This window comes from Ictalurus furcatus, chromosome 4, assembly GCF_023375685.1.
Source record: "Ictalurus furcatus strain D&B chromosome 4, Billie_1.0, whole genome shotgun sequence".
Taxonomy (NCBI): Eukaryota; Metazoa; Chordata; class Actinopteri; order Siluriformes; family Ictaluridae; genus Ictalurus; species Ictalurus furcatus.
Window position 1 is genome coordinate 17,527,507 of NC_071258.1, and position 18,320 is coordinate 17,545,826.

Here is an 18,320-nt window from a genome sequence, read left to right on the forward strand (position 1 = left end):
AAAAAGAATAAGTACTAGCTTTAGTGCTAGCTTTTATCACATTCTTAGCAGTCTTAAGCTACACAAATCAACACAGTTGAACACAGTTTGTAGTGGCATGAAATATGTTATGGTTTCCCTAGGAAGCGCATCATCACTGGTGCTGCATTGGTGGAAAAGCGGCAGTCAGAAGGAGGAACCAACCCTCAGCCCCGATCACTTCACAAAGCAAGTTCTGCTGTCACAAGCAAAGGCGACCATTCATCTATACACGGTGAACTCAGTAAATCCAATGCTTCTGTTATGTCCCAGGATTACAACAATTATATCTTTAAAGATTCAGACTGCATTATCAGTGATGTGATTACGGGAGATGCCTGTAGCCTGAATCCTTCCATTATACATGCTGTGAATCAACACAATGGAAAGATCTCAGGCTTGAACAATGGTACTGGAAACATTCAATCAGGAGAATGTTCCTTGAGTCTGTCCTTCAATAAGTCAAATGTTCAGACTGTGAATCAAGAGAAAACGTTACATTACATCTCTCCTAAGAATACAGTGGAGGCGGACAGAAAGAACGTGGACAGCAAAGCATTAGTTGGTGGGGCTGGTTTACAGGATCACAGGGAATCAGATGACATGGGTGACTTCTGCATAGGTGACTTTGACATTGATGACTTCAGTGAAAATGATATGCCAGATTATTGTGAGGAAGCTGCAGCTTTATCTGTGTCTGGGAGTTCCAGTGCACTACCACAGCAATTTTGTGAAGGAGGACACTCAAACTCCTGTGATAAAAAGAGTGTTGCCAACCCTACTGCTGTTGTAAAGTCTACTAAACCATGTTTCCCTGGTTAGTATTGATAAGCTACAGTCCCCTAAAAACTATTGGAACTGCAAGGCCAATTCATTTGTTTGTGCTATACACCAAAGACATTTGGGTTTGAGATCAAAAGATGGATATGAGACAAGAGTTTTGGATTTCAGCTTTTATTTTGTGGTATTTGCATCTAGATGTGTTAAACACCATACAACATAGAACCGTTTGTGTCAGACAACCCAATTTTCAGGCAAGAAAAAGTATAAGAACAGATACAGATGTGACCATTAAAAATGCGCATCAAAGGAAACTGGATTCTACGATTTCATGTGATGTGATATGCGCAGGACAGTCATGTTTCTTTTGAATAAACACTGCTTGCTAGTAGATATAGTAGTTCTGCCTGGACATACATTGCATACAAATATATTCTTTTACCAACCAAACGGTGCTCTTTCTTGTACTGAAGCCAATGCTCTGCTTGTGCTTGGCTCGCAGATCTGTAAACCGCTCTCAGAACCATTTTGCAACAAGCAGCAGAGCACATTAAACGTTGTCGAGCCTGAAAAATGGAATGTGTGGTCGGTTAGATTTAAGAAAAAATATTATTTATGGTTTGCATACGTTTCTCATCAACTCGTACGATAAACCTAATTTAAACAAGTTTCTAATTACAAGAGTGAGTGTGGCCGAGTCACGTAGTATAGGTACCTATGTTAATGTGTATTTAGCATGTGTATTTGAAAAGCGCAGTGGTAACATGCAGGTTTAGTATGCCAGTGGCTGGGATTCGAGTCTCAGCTTAGTTTAATGTTTTTAAACGAGCGTGTTTTTTTCTTTTTCTTTTTTCTTCCACTGTAGAAAGTTCCTCAATGTAACGCTGAATGAATTCCATCTTCTCCTTTATAGCCAATGGAAACTTTTTTTCTTTTCTTAGACACACTGAAAAAAAGCTCATTGAATTTACTAAATTTGTACATCGATTCCACGTAAGGATGTCACGATACCAAAAATTTAGTAGTCAATACCGATACCACCAAAAGTACACAATACTCGATACCAAAGTCGATACCACGGTGTGGTTTAAAATAAATAAAATAAAATATGTAAAACTCCTGGAGTACAGCCTACTCTGGCTAATACTGGCAAAAAGGGAGAGGGGGGTATTTTAGTTATCAAACACTGTCTGACAATGACTAATAAAACAGTGCTAAGCGCTAATAACAAGTGCTAAGGTGCACTCCTAAGCACACACACACACCCCTTATACTCTGAATGCAAGCATTAGTTTAAATTCACTGCTATGGTGGCAGGCCAAAAAGATTTATTAAAAGCATGAACATTTGAATAATTATTAGTGACATTAGGCTACATTTAGCTGACAGGACACAGGCTGAATGGTGATGCATGGTGGCCCATTAGGAGGTAGTTTATGACATTGCAATGCGTTAGCGTCGTTAACAAATAACTGGCTATCGTAAACATTACATGGAGCATAACGTTAGCTGGTTTCACGGCAACAATGCCAGCTGCCTCAAACAAACATAATATAGGCCCGTCTTTCAGGTGCTTTGCCAAATTCTAGGTGTTTCCTCGCTTTGTTTGAAATGAACGGCTGCACACCGGCAACCGATGCTAGCTTTCCTCTCTTTGCCTCTCAACGAGTCAGGGCGGAGCTAAACTTGTCGCTGTCTTCTGTAGTTAGGCGTTCTTCTTCTTTACCACTTGTGGACCGGCCAAAATCCTTGCGTGTATTTGCTGCCCCTTTCAGTTCCGGAAGAATTGCAAGCTCAGTACCTTCATTACCAACTGTACTTAAGCTACTGCAGGAAAACAAGTACCATCACGTTTTAAGAATGTTGGTACCGAAGTATCGGTTCTTGTGACATCCCTAGTTCCACGTGATTGAATTGTTATATTGTACTGTATTGTGTGAATTCATCAAAATTAAACCAAATATTCAAACATTTTATGTATTAATTTAAACATGTGAGCAACATTTATCAAATGTGTTACAGAAAGAGCATATTCACAAAGTGATTTACACATCCTGACTATCACGGATACTCCGAGGTGGGTAATAATTTACTCCATTACGTTTACATCAGTAACTTTTTAAAAAAAAAAATAGTTTTAATAGTTAACTGGCCATACTTATACTCTTACTCAAGTTAATTTTTAATCACAGAAATGTACTTTTACTTCGTTAAATTCGGTGCCATTACTCCGTTACTGTTTAATATTAATGACTATATGTAGTTTTAATAATTAGTTTAAATGACGTGCAGTGAGGTTGCAAGCCTTGCGATGTGCTACAGTGGTCTGACTCAACAACCGTTCACGTTTTTAGTGTCCTGGAGACGGGGAAGGAGCGAGCGTGTCAGGACGCGCACACACACACACTTCTCCATGTAGTCTGAAATCCAGGATTTTCCCTTGATTTTAATCAGATCCGAAGTAACTAGTAAGTTGAGTAGTCTTCTCATTGTATACTTTATTACTCTTACTCATGTAATTATTCGTATTATTACTTTTACTTTCCACCACATATTTATCCCCACTGAACAATTGCTCTATGAGGGTTCAGCGCTACCTGACCAGCCGACCTACATGTTGGAGGTGTGAAAAGGAAGGTGTGAAAACATCTTGGCCAAAACAACAGGAGTTATCCACACCCAACCCCAAGCACAAGTGCAAATGGCCCATAGCCCTAGGCCCACACCAACCCAAAGTGTGGAGGCCATTCCACTGAACTACCCAAAAGATATTTCAAAGAAACTGCATGAAAAGTTTACACAAACAAGAGATTGACAGAATATCCAGAGACTCTATTTGCAGACCTCCATGAGGATGGCAGCACCAGCAACCTGATTTTTTTTTTTTTTACATGAATAAACCCCGTGCATGGCACAGGGCCATAATTTCAAACTTTCCCTCTGCTGAAAGAAAAGGCATCTGTGAGGGTTTCCAGCTAAAAATAAAAAAATGAGGAAGACACAACAACTGTCAGCATCAACATATAAAAGATGTGTAAAATATAAACAAAAACAGAATGCAATAATTTTGCAAATCTCATAAACCCATGTTTTACTCGTAATAGAACATAGTTAAATGTAGAAATCAAATGTATAAGCTCAGGAAATGTAGCATTTTAAGGAATTTGACAGCAGCAACACGTCTTTTAAAAAAATAAATAAGCTGCAAGTAGCGATGAAAGGGCCCTCACACCCAGATGCATGTTGGGTCTGCTCTGCCAGGGGCACTCCGTTCCATTTTTTTTTTTTAGCACTTTTTCACATTTATATGTTGTTAGGAGTGTATCAGGATGTAAAACATGTAATTTCCTGTTGCCAGCAGGTGGTGCTATGACTATAACTGAATATTGGCATGTAGATGTCTTCAGGCCGGGACATTTATCAAACATGTTAAGTTTGAAGCAGATTGGGCATTCTATGTTTGAGTTATAACAACTTCCTTTTTCATGGGGAAACATCGGAACTTGAGAGCGCCACGCCCACACTGTGCAGCAAAAACTCAAAAGCTTCGCAATTTAGCATCATCTGTGCCTTTAGATGAGACTGACCAAATGTGATGCCGATCTGATGAAATCGCTAGGAGGAGTACGTTAAAGTACGAGGCCTGGAAAGGCAAAATCAGAGCAAAAATTTTTAGAGATAAATCAAAATGGCTGACTTCCTGTTGAATTTAGGACATGAGTTCAAGAGACTTTTTTTTACATATTGGCAGATTACATAGGTTTCCCGAATTTCGTACATGTAGGTGAAATGTAGAGCGAGGCGCACATCGGTGAAATTTTGTAGGTGGCGCTATCGAGCCATTTTGCCACACCTAAGTTAAATGACCAAATAAATGTATCATTTTGCCATACTTTAATAAGTGTGCCAAATATCCTGAGTTTTTGAGCATTCCAATGGTGTCAAATGTGCATTTAAAACCTAGCAGCGCTATGGAGCCTATGAGCACAACTATGATAAAATGCAACATCACATCAATTAATGTCGTAAGACAAATGCATATGCAAAGTTTCATGGATTTTCAGCCATGTTAAGTCTCTCAAAACACTGCGGGAAACTTTGAAAATCCATAATTTCATCCAACATGGCTGACTTCCTGTTGGGCGGAGTCAGATACAACCATGTGAACTTTGTCGCACTTGATGAGAGCAATGACTGTGGTAAATCTCATGCACATCGGAGCAACTTCATCCCGACCATTGCCTGCAATCGGGGGCGTTATGGAGCTCCTCGACTATGCCCATGCCCTACGGAACTATTAAATTTTCACCGGTTCTGATGCGTCTGCCAAGTTTAGAATTTATAAGACTCTCCAAGTTTTATGCTTCTGCTCCTCCCCTTTAATTTGATGAGGCAAAAGATAAGATTACTTAAAGATGATAATTGCTCATTAACTGCCCAGTTCAATGGCATGTGAATCCAAAGCTATTGAAGCTACAGCAAGTAGGCATATGCATTTTACTCCCTGGATTGCCCAATTAAACAAACAACATTCTTTTTTCTAAAAAAAAAAAAAGAAAAGGTTTTAAAAAGTTAGAGGTACTTTCACTAACTTAAAAAAAAATTCTTGGTCACAATTGTAACTGGTGGGACAGTGAAATAGGTAAGAAATTATCAGTTGCTCAGTAAGACCCATTATAAAATTGCAAACAATATAGTAACTAGGGATGTCACGAGAACCGATACTTCGGTACCAAGTTGGTACCAACATTCTTAAAACGTGACTGTACTTGTTTTTCTGCAGTAGCATATTGTTCGTAATGAAGGTACCGAGGTTGCAATTTTTCCAGAACTGAAGGGGCAGCAAATACGTATAAGTGTAGTAGTCGGTCCACAAGTGGTAAAGAAGAAGAAGAACGCCTACAAGCACACGGGAAAAACTACAGAAATTTAGTTCCGCCCTGACTCGTTGAGAGGAAAGGTGGTAAGAGTCAAATATGGAAATACTTCGCATTCGAGATGGATGACAGCAAACATATAATTGATGCTCTGAAGCCAGTGTGTAACCGATGCTATCGTTCGTTTCAAACAAAGCAAGGAAATGCCTCGAATTTGGTGAAGCACCTGAAAGTTGGGGCCTATATTATGTTTGTTTGAGGGAGCTGGCATTGTGGCCGTGAAATCAGCTAACGTTAATGTTTACAGCCATGTAATGTTTGTGATAGCCAGTTATTTGTTAACGACGCTAACACATTGCAATGTTATAAACTACCTCCTAATGGGCCACCATGCATCGCCATTCAGCCTGTGTCTTGTCAGCAAAATGAAGCCTAATGTCAAAATAGTTATTGGTTTTAATAAATATTTTTGGTCTGCCACCATATCAGTGAATTTAAACTAATGCTTGCATTCAGCGTATAAGAGGCGTGTGTGTGTTTTAGGAGTGCACCTTAGCCTCCACTGTTTAATTGGTCCGTGTCAGACAGTGTTTGATAACTAAAATATCTCTCTCTCTCTCTCTCTGCCAGTATCAGCCAGAGGAGGATGTCCTCCAGGAGAGTTTTTAATTTTACTTTTTATAATTTTATTTTTATACCACACCATGGTATCGACGTTGGTATCGAGTATCGTGTACTTTTGGTGGTATCGGTACCGACTACTAGGTTTTTGGTATTGTGACATCCCTAATAGTAACATATTTTTTCCCCTAGAATGAAAAATATTTGTTCCATGTTCTGAACATGGAAAAAGTGAAACTCCATTGGGAATAGGCAGTGATTTCTGTCATTGTGAAGTAATGTTACAAAGCATTCCTTTATTTTTTGATTTACAGTTAAATAAAAGTTAAACAAGAAAATTTAATGGTAGGCTATACAACTGCACCTTTTTTCTGGACATTGCTCGATCTAATATTCTACATAATGAATAAAAATCACAAACTTGTGACTTAAAAAATATATAATATAGTTGTCTTTAATATCTCTGCAGCTCATCAAAAATATAAATGGGGCATCCATCAACTGAAAGCAGAGTTAAAATTGAAAGTAGCATTTTTGTATTTAGTTACTTCTGTTTTTGAATAAATAAGCATTATGTCATCAAATCACAAGTCTGTTTTGATTTGATGGTCAGAAGCTGTACTAAATGACCAATAACCTAAAAATCACAAACGTCACACTTGTGTGTATATATATGCACGCAATTTATTAGATCCTTAAAATAAATAGACTGCTAAATAGTGGGAAAAAGTTATAATTGTTGGAATTATACTAATGAATGACAATAAGTTGCTAATAGTCCATCACCTGAATCTTTCTAATTGGCATGGGCCTCCAGTCACTGTTGTTCACACAGAATTCATTCAATGTTACCTGGATGACACTTTATTTAAAAAAAGTTAGTTGAACTGAGGCTTCAACCCAAGTCGTTGGCATAGTAAGCCTGCATGTTACCACTGCATTAATATAGCATACCTACAATACCACCTTAATTTATATACTATAGTTATTGTACGTGTACTACGAGACTCAATCACATTCGCTTTATATTTTACATAATCTTGTAATTAGAAACTTGTTTAAATTAGTTTTATCATAAGCTTTGATGAGAAATGTAATATTTTTATTCGACCACACATTCCATTTTATTGTATTGTGTTCAACTACAGTATCTTGTTCCATGCATCACCTTGTGGTTATTGTGTGAAGCAAAACAAATTAATTTAAATTCTTAGAACCGCGCCTGCAATATACCACATGATCACACATGACGAATCACGTGATACCACATGAATAAAAAACGCACATTCTTAAAGGCCACATATGTAAGTCTTGAAGTAAATAATACTTAATATTTGGTTGCATATCCCTTGCTTCCAATAACTGCATCAAGCTGGCAACTCATTGACGTCACCTAATTGTTGATTTCTTCTTTTGGGATTCTTTTCCAGGCTTGTACCACAGTCTCTTTCAATTGTTGTTTGTTTTGGGAGATTTCTCCCTTCAGTCTCCTCTTCAGGAGGTGAAAAGCATGCACAATTAGCTTAAGGTGTGGTAATTGACTTGATTTGTTGAGTTGGCAGTGTGTTTTCGATCATTATCTTGATGCATGATAAAGTTCCTCCTGATTAATTTGGATGCATTTCTCTGCAAGTTCACAGACAAAATGTTTCTGTGAACTTCTGAATTCATTCTGCTGCTATTTTCATGAGTTACGTCATCAATAAAGATTAGTGAGCCTGTTCCAGAAGCAGCCATGCAAGCCCAAGCCATGAGATTACTGCCACCACGTTTCACAGATGAGCTTGTATGTTTTGGATCATGAGCAGCTCCTTACTTTCTCTACACTTTGGCCTTTCCATCAGTTTGGTAGAGGTTAATATTGGTTCCAGAACTTTTGTCTCTGTATTTCTTTGAGATTTCTGTTAAAAAAAAAATGTATATATATTTTTTAAAATATTGTTATTCTTTTGCACTACCGGTTATATCGGACACTTCCATACTAGAACTGGGTACTGTTCAGTGCTACGCGGTCATTTACTGTGCCCATTGTCCTGTTTTAGTAATTATTGTACTGTCTATTGTGGTTTTGCACACGTTTTAACGTGCACTTTATGAATATGTAGGTCTTTTTAGTTCTGTGTCGTTTCGTGGTTAGTGTGTGTTTTTATGTAGCACCATGGTCCTGGAGGAACGTTTTTTCGTTTCACTGTATACTGTGCCAGCTGTATATGGTTGAAATGACAATAAAAGCCACTTGAATTCCAATTGACTTGAATTCCAATCTGATTTTCTGATTCTTACTGCATCTTGTGGTATGGCCTCCATATTTCTGCTCTCAAAGTCTTCTATGAATGGTGAATTGTGATACCTTCACCCCTGCCCATTGGTGCTTGTTGGTCTGATACAAAATGTGCTATGTTCTATATTGTTTAACACATCTGCATATAAATACCATGAAATAAATGCTGAAATTCTAAAATCTATTCTCATATTCATCTCAAACCCAAATATCTTTAGTCTATAGCAAAAACAATTGAATTGGCCTTGTTTTGGAGGGGACTGTGTGTGTATGTATGTATGTATGTGTGTGTGTGTGTGTGTGTGTGTGTGTGTGTGTATATATATATATATATATATATATATATATATATATATATATATATATATATATATATATATATATATATATATATATATATTTGTGTTGTCCTTTGTGCGTATTAAGTTCTAATAGTCTGCAGTACTAACAGAATTCAGTGTGTCTCTGTAGAGGTTACATCCAGAAATCCAGCACATGGCTGCTTCTGGGGCTTCAACTTTCCCCACTCTCCAGAGATGATGAAGATTTTCCACAAGAAGTTTGGTCTTCATCAGTTCAGATTCAATCAGCTAGAAGCCATTAATGCTACTCTATTGGGAGAGGACACGTTTGTGTTAATGCCTACAGGTTTGTTTTCCAGTGTGAGGTGCTAGTAACAAATATGAATACATCTGTTTTATATTAGCAGATTTTATTCAGTTTTATGTATTGAGAGTTGTAATCCTTAACAACCTCAGCTCAGACACAGCTGCCCCTGCTAAATTAAGAACTAGTTAGTGGCACAAATAAATTAACAAATAAGGAAACAACATTAATGATGTGGCTACATTTGGTGGAAATTATTTATTTTCATACAAATCCATTGACTAGATTATTTCACAATTTAACCTCCCTTTACAGGAGGGGGTAAAAGCCTTTGCTATCAGCTGCCTGCCTGTGTCTCTGCTGGAGTGACTGTGGTGATATCTCCACTTCGTTCCCTTATTGTGGATCAAGTTCAGAAGCTTACAACTTTAGATGTGAACTTCTCCTTTAAGATTAGTAAATACAATATTGGCCATATTGGAAATGTGTAATGACTGATGATTTTAATTTTATAAAAAAATTTTAAGGTCCCTGCCACTAGCTTGTCTGGGGAAAAAAGTGACTACGAGGCAGGACGAATCTACATGCAGCTTTCTAAGAACGATCCAGTCATCAAACTGCTTTATGCCACTCCTGAAAAGGTTCAATATTTTAAGAAGTGTACCAAAATTGCTAATTATACTACAGACAAAAGAAATGGTGCAAACAAATGTTAGTAGGGACCGGATAGTGTTTATGCTGTGTTTATTCTTAGTAAGAAGCAGTAACTTTCTAGTCTTTTACATGTTGCTCTAAACATATCGAAGCAGATTTTTAATAGGGTTTTTAAGTTTATTTTATGCTTCTACCTGTCTGCATATGTGTGCATGCATGCCCCAAGATCTGTGCAAGTGGGAGGATGATCAGTGCTCTGCAGAATCTGTACGAACGAGGTCTGCTTGCTCGTTTTGTCATCGATGAGGCACATTGTGTGAGCCAGGTATACAAGATGCATATTACACAGTTCAATACTCATTTGTTGATTTGGTTTGTTTTTTAGTTTTGTGCACCTTCAATGCTGTACACACTGTGTGTGTGTGTGTCTATGCATATTAAGAAAAAAAACGCTATGCAAGAAATTTTAAGTTCTATGTAAAAAATAAATAAATAAATAAATAAATTTACAGCTAAGTAAAGGTAGCACTTTAACCATGATGGGCAATGCTACAGTGTTTGTTTAATCCTATGCTGTTTGTAGTGGGGACATGACTTCAGGCCAGACTATAAGCGGATGCATGAACTGCGCCAGAAGTTTCCCAAAGTTCCTATCATGGCACTGACGGCCACAGCCACGCCTCGGGTCCAGAAGGACATCCTTAACCAATTGTCTATGACTCGACCACAAGTGTAAGTCTCCTTGTTGGACAGTGCTCAATATTCAGTAAAAACATTTTTACATAATGTTTTTAACAGTAGACGTTGCCATAAAGTGGCTTTACAGAAATCCAGATGTAATCCTTATTCGGATTGGATTAGTTTATCAGGGGGGCGTATATAATAAAAAATTTTTTACACGTCTACTCGGCGATATAACTTTTTTGTTGTTGTTTTTTTTTAAGCATTTAACATTAGAATTCAACTGGCAGTGATGCAACTAGTAATTATTTATAGAAAACTTAAGTTCTTGATGTGTGTGATATGCATGCTGCAAATATGGCAAGTAGCAGCAGTCAAGCCAATTTTTTTCCCCGCACAAAGACATCTGCATAAAAAATCACAGATATGTATCTGCACAAATCTAAAATGATTAAATGGAAAAAAGAAAAAACAGTAGGTAATATGGCCTGTAAATTTCTCAAAGGATGGAGTAAACACTAACATGGCCAATCTGTTTGGAAATAAAATGGCACCTCTAAAAAAGGAATTTACCCCAGGACTCCATAAAAATGTAATCCCATTCGAACAGGGCTCTAGATTTAGATCCCTAATGTGCAAGCCAATGGCAAGGAAAAACTCCCTGAGATTAATGACAAGGGGTCTTGAGAGGAACCAGACTCGAAAGGAAATCCATCCTCTTCTCCATGACACTGGAAATTGTTCATTATTCTTCCACAGTTCTGTACTATGGTCAACTTGTTCTTAGTGTCTTGAAAAAAACATCCAGGCAAAGATAGGGTCTTCATAATTACAGCATACATTTTTACTGTACATTTACAACCTTTAGCAGATGCTCTTATCCAGAGTGATTTACAGAAGTGCTTTGTAGCCTCTAGTTCACTAGGTCAGGGACTACGAGTACCATCAGTCTAACTACCCTGTTGGGGAGTAGAGTACTAAAAGAAAACACAAGACAGTGATTTTAAAAAATGAATAGTAGATCGAAATAAAGCGCTTGGTGAAGAGCTCGGTCCATAGTCTAAATTTGTTTGAAGACATCCAGGGGGAGGTCATTTTACCACCTCAGTGCCTGGAATGAGAAGAGTCTTGATGCATGTCTGTCAATCACAATGTTTGCTCACACCCTAGATTCTCAATGAGCTTCAACAGGCACAACCTTAAATATTCTGTAGTACCTAAAAAACCCAAGAAAGTTGACGAGGACTGTATTAACTGGATCAAGAAACACTATCCATGTGAGTATGATGCATTTAAAGCTTAGTAGTCAAGTAATATGAATGGTTTTTCCATTGTATTCATCTTGCAACACTAATTAATGTAACTTCTTCACATACACAGACGACTCAGGAATTGTGTACTGTCTGTCACGGAATGACTGTGACAGCATGGCAGATAGTTTTCAGAGGGCAGGCATCGCAGCACTAGCATACCACGCTGGGATAAGTGACAGTGACCGAGAGTATGTCCAAAACAAATGGATCAACCAGGATGGTTGCCAAGTAATAGGCTTTTGATTTATTGGTTATTTACACACAATTGTTATCTGGGGCCTCAATTTTAAAACTTTGTGTGGATTCCAGAGTGAAAGTGTGCACACAAAAACCTGGAAATGGAATGCACATACAAAAGAAAATCTGATTTATAAAATCTTGCGTACACACACACGTAGAAAATGCATGCATTTTCTGCTTTATAAATCCGTGTTCTTGAAAATGTGTGTAGTTGGAAAAACCCTACAAGGTTGCCTCCCACAAATACCCATAAATTGTAACTTTGTTAAAAATATACCTTTGGACTGGTCTTACCTATTCACGGTAAGCACGACATTTTCACGAAGTTTCACAACGAGAAAATTACGCTCATCTGGAGGGTGGAGATGTGTATTGGTTAATCTAGTTGAAGAGGGAGAGCCCTTTCTCCTGGGCCATGTTGTGTAGCACCTCATATTATCTCACAGTCTGGTAGACTTTTTCTGGTTGGTATAGCATTCTTCCACCTGTTGCATCTAGACAGCGGCATTGCACATTAAGCAGGTCAGTGATGCAGCCTGAGTGTATGAGAGGGTGCGCATCATTGTAGCTTGTGTCCTGTGCGCTATTTGGGTTACGGAATTAAAATGAGTTGCTCATTTATATAATTAAATTGCTTTGAATTGGTGAAATTCTGACTTGGTGCCCTTATAGCAAGAGGAGTGCAGTCATTTGCTCTGATTACATTTGGAAAACCAGACATTGCTGCATACTGTGCGTTGATGGTGGCCTCTTCCTTCACCATTTAAGGAGCTCTGATGTACCAATTTGCCAAATTAATTATGCCACCCAATATGACTGACATGATTGAGCTTATGGATGGGTGGGATATCTGTGACCCATCCAAGGGTTGTTAGGACCTGTAAGGAATTGCACATTGGGCTCATTAAACCTGGGACCAACTCAGCACATAGTTCCAAGCGACTGGATCTTGGCTCATTGAGTTGGCTCATCATTACAAGGAAACCTTTGTGGTGTCTAAACAAACAGTCTTATCTTATTGTTTGGTGTGGTCTTGTAACAATACTTGAAATGCCATTGTGCCATAGACCGTTTTAGATCTGTCTATGGCAAAGACAGAGCCTGTTTAGATCATTATATAGCCTATTATTAGATTGTGAATGTGTGAAATTAGTTCACAACTGTTTGCGGCCTGCAGTTACTCACAATACCAATATATATCGATTTACTATTTGTTCAGAGAGGGGATTAAAAAAAAAAACTATAGACTGCAAATAGTTAATTGGAGCAATTAATATCAATACATAGAAACAGGTTAATTGACCAGTCTACACAAATTGATAATAGAGAAACTCAAAAATGCTGTTGTGCTTTAAAGTTTCTCATGTCCAAGTAGCCTATATACAGTTATTATGGAGCTGCATAATTTTATATGAAGTGTAATGAGAGTGGTGATTTGTGCATTTAGCTGTAATTCTCTATATATCCCTGGAGAGTTGCTAATTCCTGTATTTTGTTTTTTATAAATAAATGTTACACATGGCTCTAGGCGTGGGTCTAAGGTTCCATAAATACATATGCCTAATCTTGTTCCAATTATGTCTTTATAATCCCAATTTCTGCTTGGGAGGTTGCGTATGTGCATTCCAGATCCATTTTTGTGTGTATACAATGTTTATGGACATGGAACTTTTGTCTTGCATTGCAAATGTGATTCAAGTTTACTATGTATCTAGCAAGTGACATGCTAATGTAGTTAATGTGGATCTAAATTACTAATATTTGCCATCTGTTTGGTTAATTTACATCCTATATAGGTCATATGTGCCACCATTGCATTTGGCATGGGCATTGACAAGCCTGATGTACGTTATGTGATCCATGCCAGCTTACCCAAATCAGTGGAGGGCTACTACCAAGAATCAGGCAGAGCTGGCCGGGATGGAGAAATCTCCCACTGCATTCTCTTCTATTCTTACACAGATGTCATTCGCATCAAACGACTAATAGCCAGTATGTACACCTACACTTTAGTAGGACAGTTGTACTGTTCTTGTCTTTATTTCATTAGGGTTTTTGTCCTGTATTTCAGGTGTTTCAAGCATTTGGGGCCTTCTGTATATATAACTTTGCATAGGTATATAGAAACATTATGTATGCACAAATCTTGGAAAGTGTACAGTACATGTAAGATGCCGCTCACCTTCAGAGATGACAATCAACAGTAAATTGAGCTCATAAACCTGAGAATGTCTTATCTCAATCCAGAGATATGCCTTTTTGTATTATGTGTTTTATAAGTTTTATATGTGTTAATACATAGTCAATTTTAGTGCTCATATAACATGTACTTACCGGCCACTTTATTGATTACACAGGTAGATGTTGACCTGCTATGGCATTACTGCCTGTGGCACCTCCACCGGTGTCCATAGGATTACAGCTCTTCCTTCAGCCTTGCCACCATGCCTAACGCAGCCAAAACTATACAGGCCTCCCCAGTGACTAAGGCTGTAGCAAGCCCCACTGACACCGTTAATGCATGCTCAGTGCCACTGGTTCCATATGTTTTCTGTTACACCTAATACCACTCTGGAATGCTGGCCTAAAACAACCAGAGCCACACAGACCTTCCCAATGACTAAGGCTATGACAGGCCCCACTGGCACCACATGCTCAGTGCCACTGGTTCCATATGGCATAGGTCAGTTGTAGGGTCATCAGCCGGGTACCACTGCTCAACATTTCACTTCTTTAACTCCAGAACATCTCCTGATGGCGGAGCAGTGGCAGGGACGTCTCCCTGCCACCCCCTGCAACTAGACCTTGGGTTAGATATTACTACCTATTATTATTACTTCTCCATTCTCCTCACCCAGAGCCAAAAGCTGCGTTCCTCTTCAACCAGGTCTTTTAGGGCCTTCTGCTGGTTTGCTCCAGTTACGGCCATATCCCTCAGGAGGCAAACAGTAGATGTTCCAAAAAAGCCATGGCATCCTACTTCTATTTGGTAGATGAAGGTTCACATCACTATATCAGGGTGGAGGGCAGGGCAGTTCTTATAGAGCTTGAAACGTATCCCATTGGGGCCTGGAGCTTCTTCTGATCTGGCCTTTTTTTTTTACACTGGACCACATCACTATATCAGGGTGGAGACTTGTATTGGTGCTCTCACTAGCAAACTGGAGCTTTGTCAAGATCAACTTGCATTCTCCAGTCCTGGGTTAAAGGAATTATCCTTGATGGAGCTCTTGGAATGGTGCTTGTGTTGCCCCCACCTTCTCTGACAAATTGGATGTCCTGACACACTGGTGGAGGATGACCTCTGCTTATGACCTGTCTCTTCCCCTCCAGCACCTGGGCCAATCTGCTCAGGACACATTCTCCCCTTGGGAGAGCGCAATCTTGCAGCCTGAGAAGATGTGCTAGAGATTTACATTTTTTTACTGCTACAGAGGGGACAGCATTCTTCCTGGTCTTACCACTGGTGCAGGTTCAGTGGGCAGGGCAGTGTGTTCTATGTTGCCCTCATCAGAAAACTAAGCCTGGCTTGTGGGATGGTCCCAGATTTGCCATGCTGATGTTTCTGCCAACAACGCCTTCATACCTTGTCCAGCCCCCCTGTTGTCGCTGTGCTACAGCCTTGATCTTATAGCGCTCATCCTCCATCCTTGCCCTTGGGGGGCAAGATGTTAAAACTGAGACATGGGTAGGGCTGGACGAGGTATGTACCCTGGTGAACATAATGGCTCATTCCTTGCTGGGTCACTACTGCCTTCTGATGTATTCTTCAAGCTTGTCCCTGGTTGTTTCTAGCTTCCCACCCGTTGCTTCCTCCAACAGCTGCCTGGCATGCGTGAAGGGATTCTTGTAGAAATTGGTGCATCCCTTCTCATTCCTCTTCCTGCACCTTTGGATGTGCTCAGCCCTCCACAGGCTGGCAAGCCTCTGCATGACATTCTTCCACAGCGCTTCGAGCTCTTCTTTCTCACCCGGTGTTGCCTACCTCCAGTTATTTCAGAGATGTCCCCCCCCTTGCAGTAATCTCTCCGGTATTCCACTGAGGTCCGCATTCAGTCTTTGCCATGCAATTGCCTCACTACCCTTTGGCCACTTGATTTTGTCCTTACTAGCTGATGCCTGCTCTTCTTGGCTCTGCTCTTTTGGTATATGTGGGTGTGTTTCCTTGGTGCTCACAAGATGGGTCGCTCTCCACTACAGAGTCTTCCTCCTCACCCACCTGCCTTCCCTCAGCAATGATGGGTCCATTGGCGCTGTGGTTTTCAACCTGGCTTTTGGTCCCTCTTTTCTGATTTTGACGATTTTCAGCCGCACCCACATATCCCCAGGCTCCTCTCATTATCCATATTCTTTCCTGTCATTTCCGTAGGATCCGTCTGATTAGGCCCATCTTTCACCTTGCCTCTTGGAGGGCATATGGATTGTCTTTTCTTTGTTAGTTCATGGTAAGTAATTGGGGTCTCTCTTAGAGACTAATAGGTTATTTGTTACACCTACAGGTTTATTCAATTATCTATTCAGCTAACTATGGGGCAGCAGTGTAATGCATTAAAAAAATCATGCAGAAACAGATTGGTGAGGGAAAAACAAAAAGCATCCACTGAGTGGCGGTTCTGCTGGTAGAAATGTCTTATTGTGAGCGAGGTCTGAGGAGAACGGACAAACTGGTTCGAGCTGACAGGAAGGCTCGGGTAACTCAAATAACAGGAATTTGAGGCTACAGTGGGCATAGGTTCCCCAAAACTGGACAGTTAAAATTGGGGGGAAAATCCCACCTGGTCTTTTTCCTATCTTTAACTGTACAGTTCTGGGGAGCCTGTGCCCACAGTGGGCATAGGTTCCCCAAAACTAGACAGTTAAAATTGGGGGAAAAATGCCACCTGGTCTTTTTCCTATCTTTAACTGTCCAGTTCTGGGGAGCCTGTGCCCACTGTAGCCTCAGATTCCTGTTCTAGGCTGAGTGGAACCTGATGTGATCTTCTGATGTTGTAGCCCATCCGCCTAAGGTTTGACGTGTTGTGTGTTCTGAGATACTTTTCTGTGCACCCCAGTTTTAAAGAGTGTTTATTTGAGTCAGCTTGAACCCATCAGAAAAAAGCAGTCTCCTGCAAATGGTGCTTCAATTCAATTATGCTGTGATGCCTTACCACCCGAAAGTATATTATTTTCATACAACAGCATGGTCTGAAGTGTGTTTTTCCTGTGTGTCATACCACAGGGTTTTGCTAATGATTACAGATTTTAATTAATTATTGTATGACATACTGTGTGGTCCTCACCACCTTTTGTAAACAAACAAATAAGCTCTGGTGACAAAAAAACCCCAACAGATTTCAATGTTATTTCCCTCAAAAAAGTAAACCAACATTCAGAAGCCAGGTGGGAGAAAAATAAGTACACCCTTCCTACTTCCATAATCATGAAGACCATAATTAGTCAAGTATTACTAATGAAGTGCACAAGATTAGTTATTAATCAAAAAGTGTCAATACCTCTATAAAAGCAGAACTTGTAGCAGTTTGGTGTTCTGGAACACTCAGGTGCCACTTCTGGCGACAACAGCCAATCACATTGCGTGAATGGAAACGCAACAGATTATAATCTCCTCCTTATCAGAAAGGGATAAAGGTAGGTCCCCGATCGGCACCTCCTCGTTCTTAATTTCGAACCTGCATTTATTTATCGTCATTTGCCAGAACCTTTAAGTGGTTTCCCTATAAGATGTTTGCTACCATATAATTCTCTTCCATTGCTACATTCAACTCAACAGCATTGCATTTATCCATTCTGTGTTCACCTCATGTATTGTTTTTCATGTTAATTTGGCATGTTTTGTTTAGTCATTAGCTTATTATTCATTAGCAGTGCATATTCATTTATTAGTATATTTTAGTAGTTGTGATATTTACTCTTGCATATCCAGTGTTAATACAATTAATTTTTATTACAACTGTGTTTTCCTTGTGTTGATGATTAGAGGCTCTATCAGTTATCCAGAATCTCACAAATCCTTCAGATAAGTCAGTTGGCAACCTCCCTCCAATTCACATTAATTCTAATTTATTGAACAGTCTTTTTGGATTGTTCTCACACTGCTAAGGTGAAATTCCTTAGCTGGTGCCCTGAGGTAAATGGAGGGAGGGGGTCATCTGTCACACTAATACACCCACCTTAAGTTACGTGTGACCGAAACGCACTACATCATAGGTAAAAATCACTACAGAAAGGTTATAAGGCCAGCTCCAAACA

The 18,320-nt window shown here is 39.4% G+C and overlaps 1 protein-coding gene across 3 annotated transcripts in view; it reads left to right on the forward strand.

Annotated features, from left to right (window-relative positions):
• blm (BLM RecQ like helicase) overlaps positions 1–18,320 on the forward strand; it is a 55,081-nt gene that overhangs the window by 18,787 nt on the left and 17,974 nt on the right. For 2 of the 3 annotated variants that reach the window (XM_053623216.1, XM_053623217.1), the window contains 9 exons: positions 123–835; positions 9,049–9,225; positions 9,499–9,617; positions 9,711–9,824; positions 10,064–10,162; positions 10,421–10,569; positions 11,689–11,795; positions 11,899–12,059; positions 13,868–14,063. In XM_053623216.1, coding sequence (XP_053479191.1) covers positions 123–835; positions 9,049–9,225; positions 9,499–9,617; positions 9,711–9,824; positions 10,064–10,162; positions 10,421–10,569; positions 11,689–11,795; positions 11,899–12,059; positions 13,868–14,063 — 1,835 coding nt within the window. The remainder of the gene's footprint in view (positions 1–122; positions 836–9,048; positions 9,226–9,498; positions 9,618–9,710; positions 9,825–10,063; positions 10,163–10,420; positions 10,570–11,688; positions 11,796–11,898; positions 12,060–13,867; positions 14,064–18,320) is intronic. The other variant, XM_053623218.1, reaches the window with a different exon arrangement.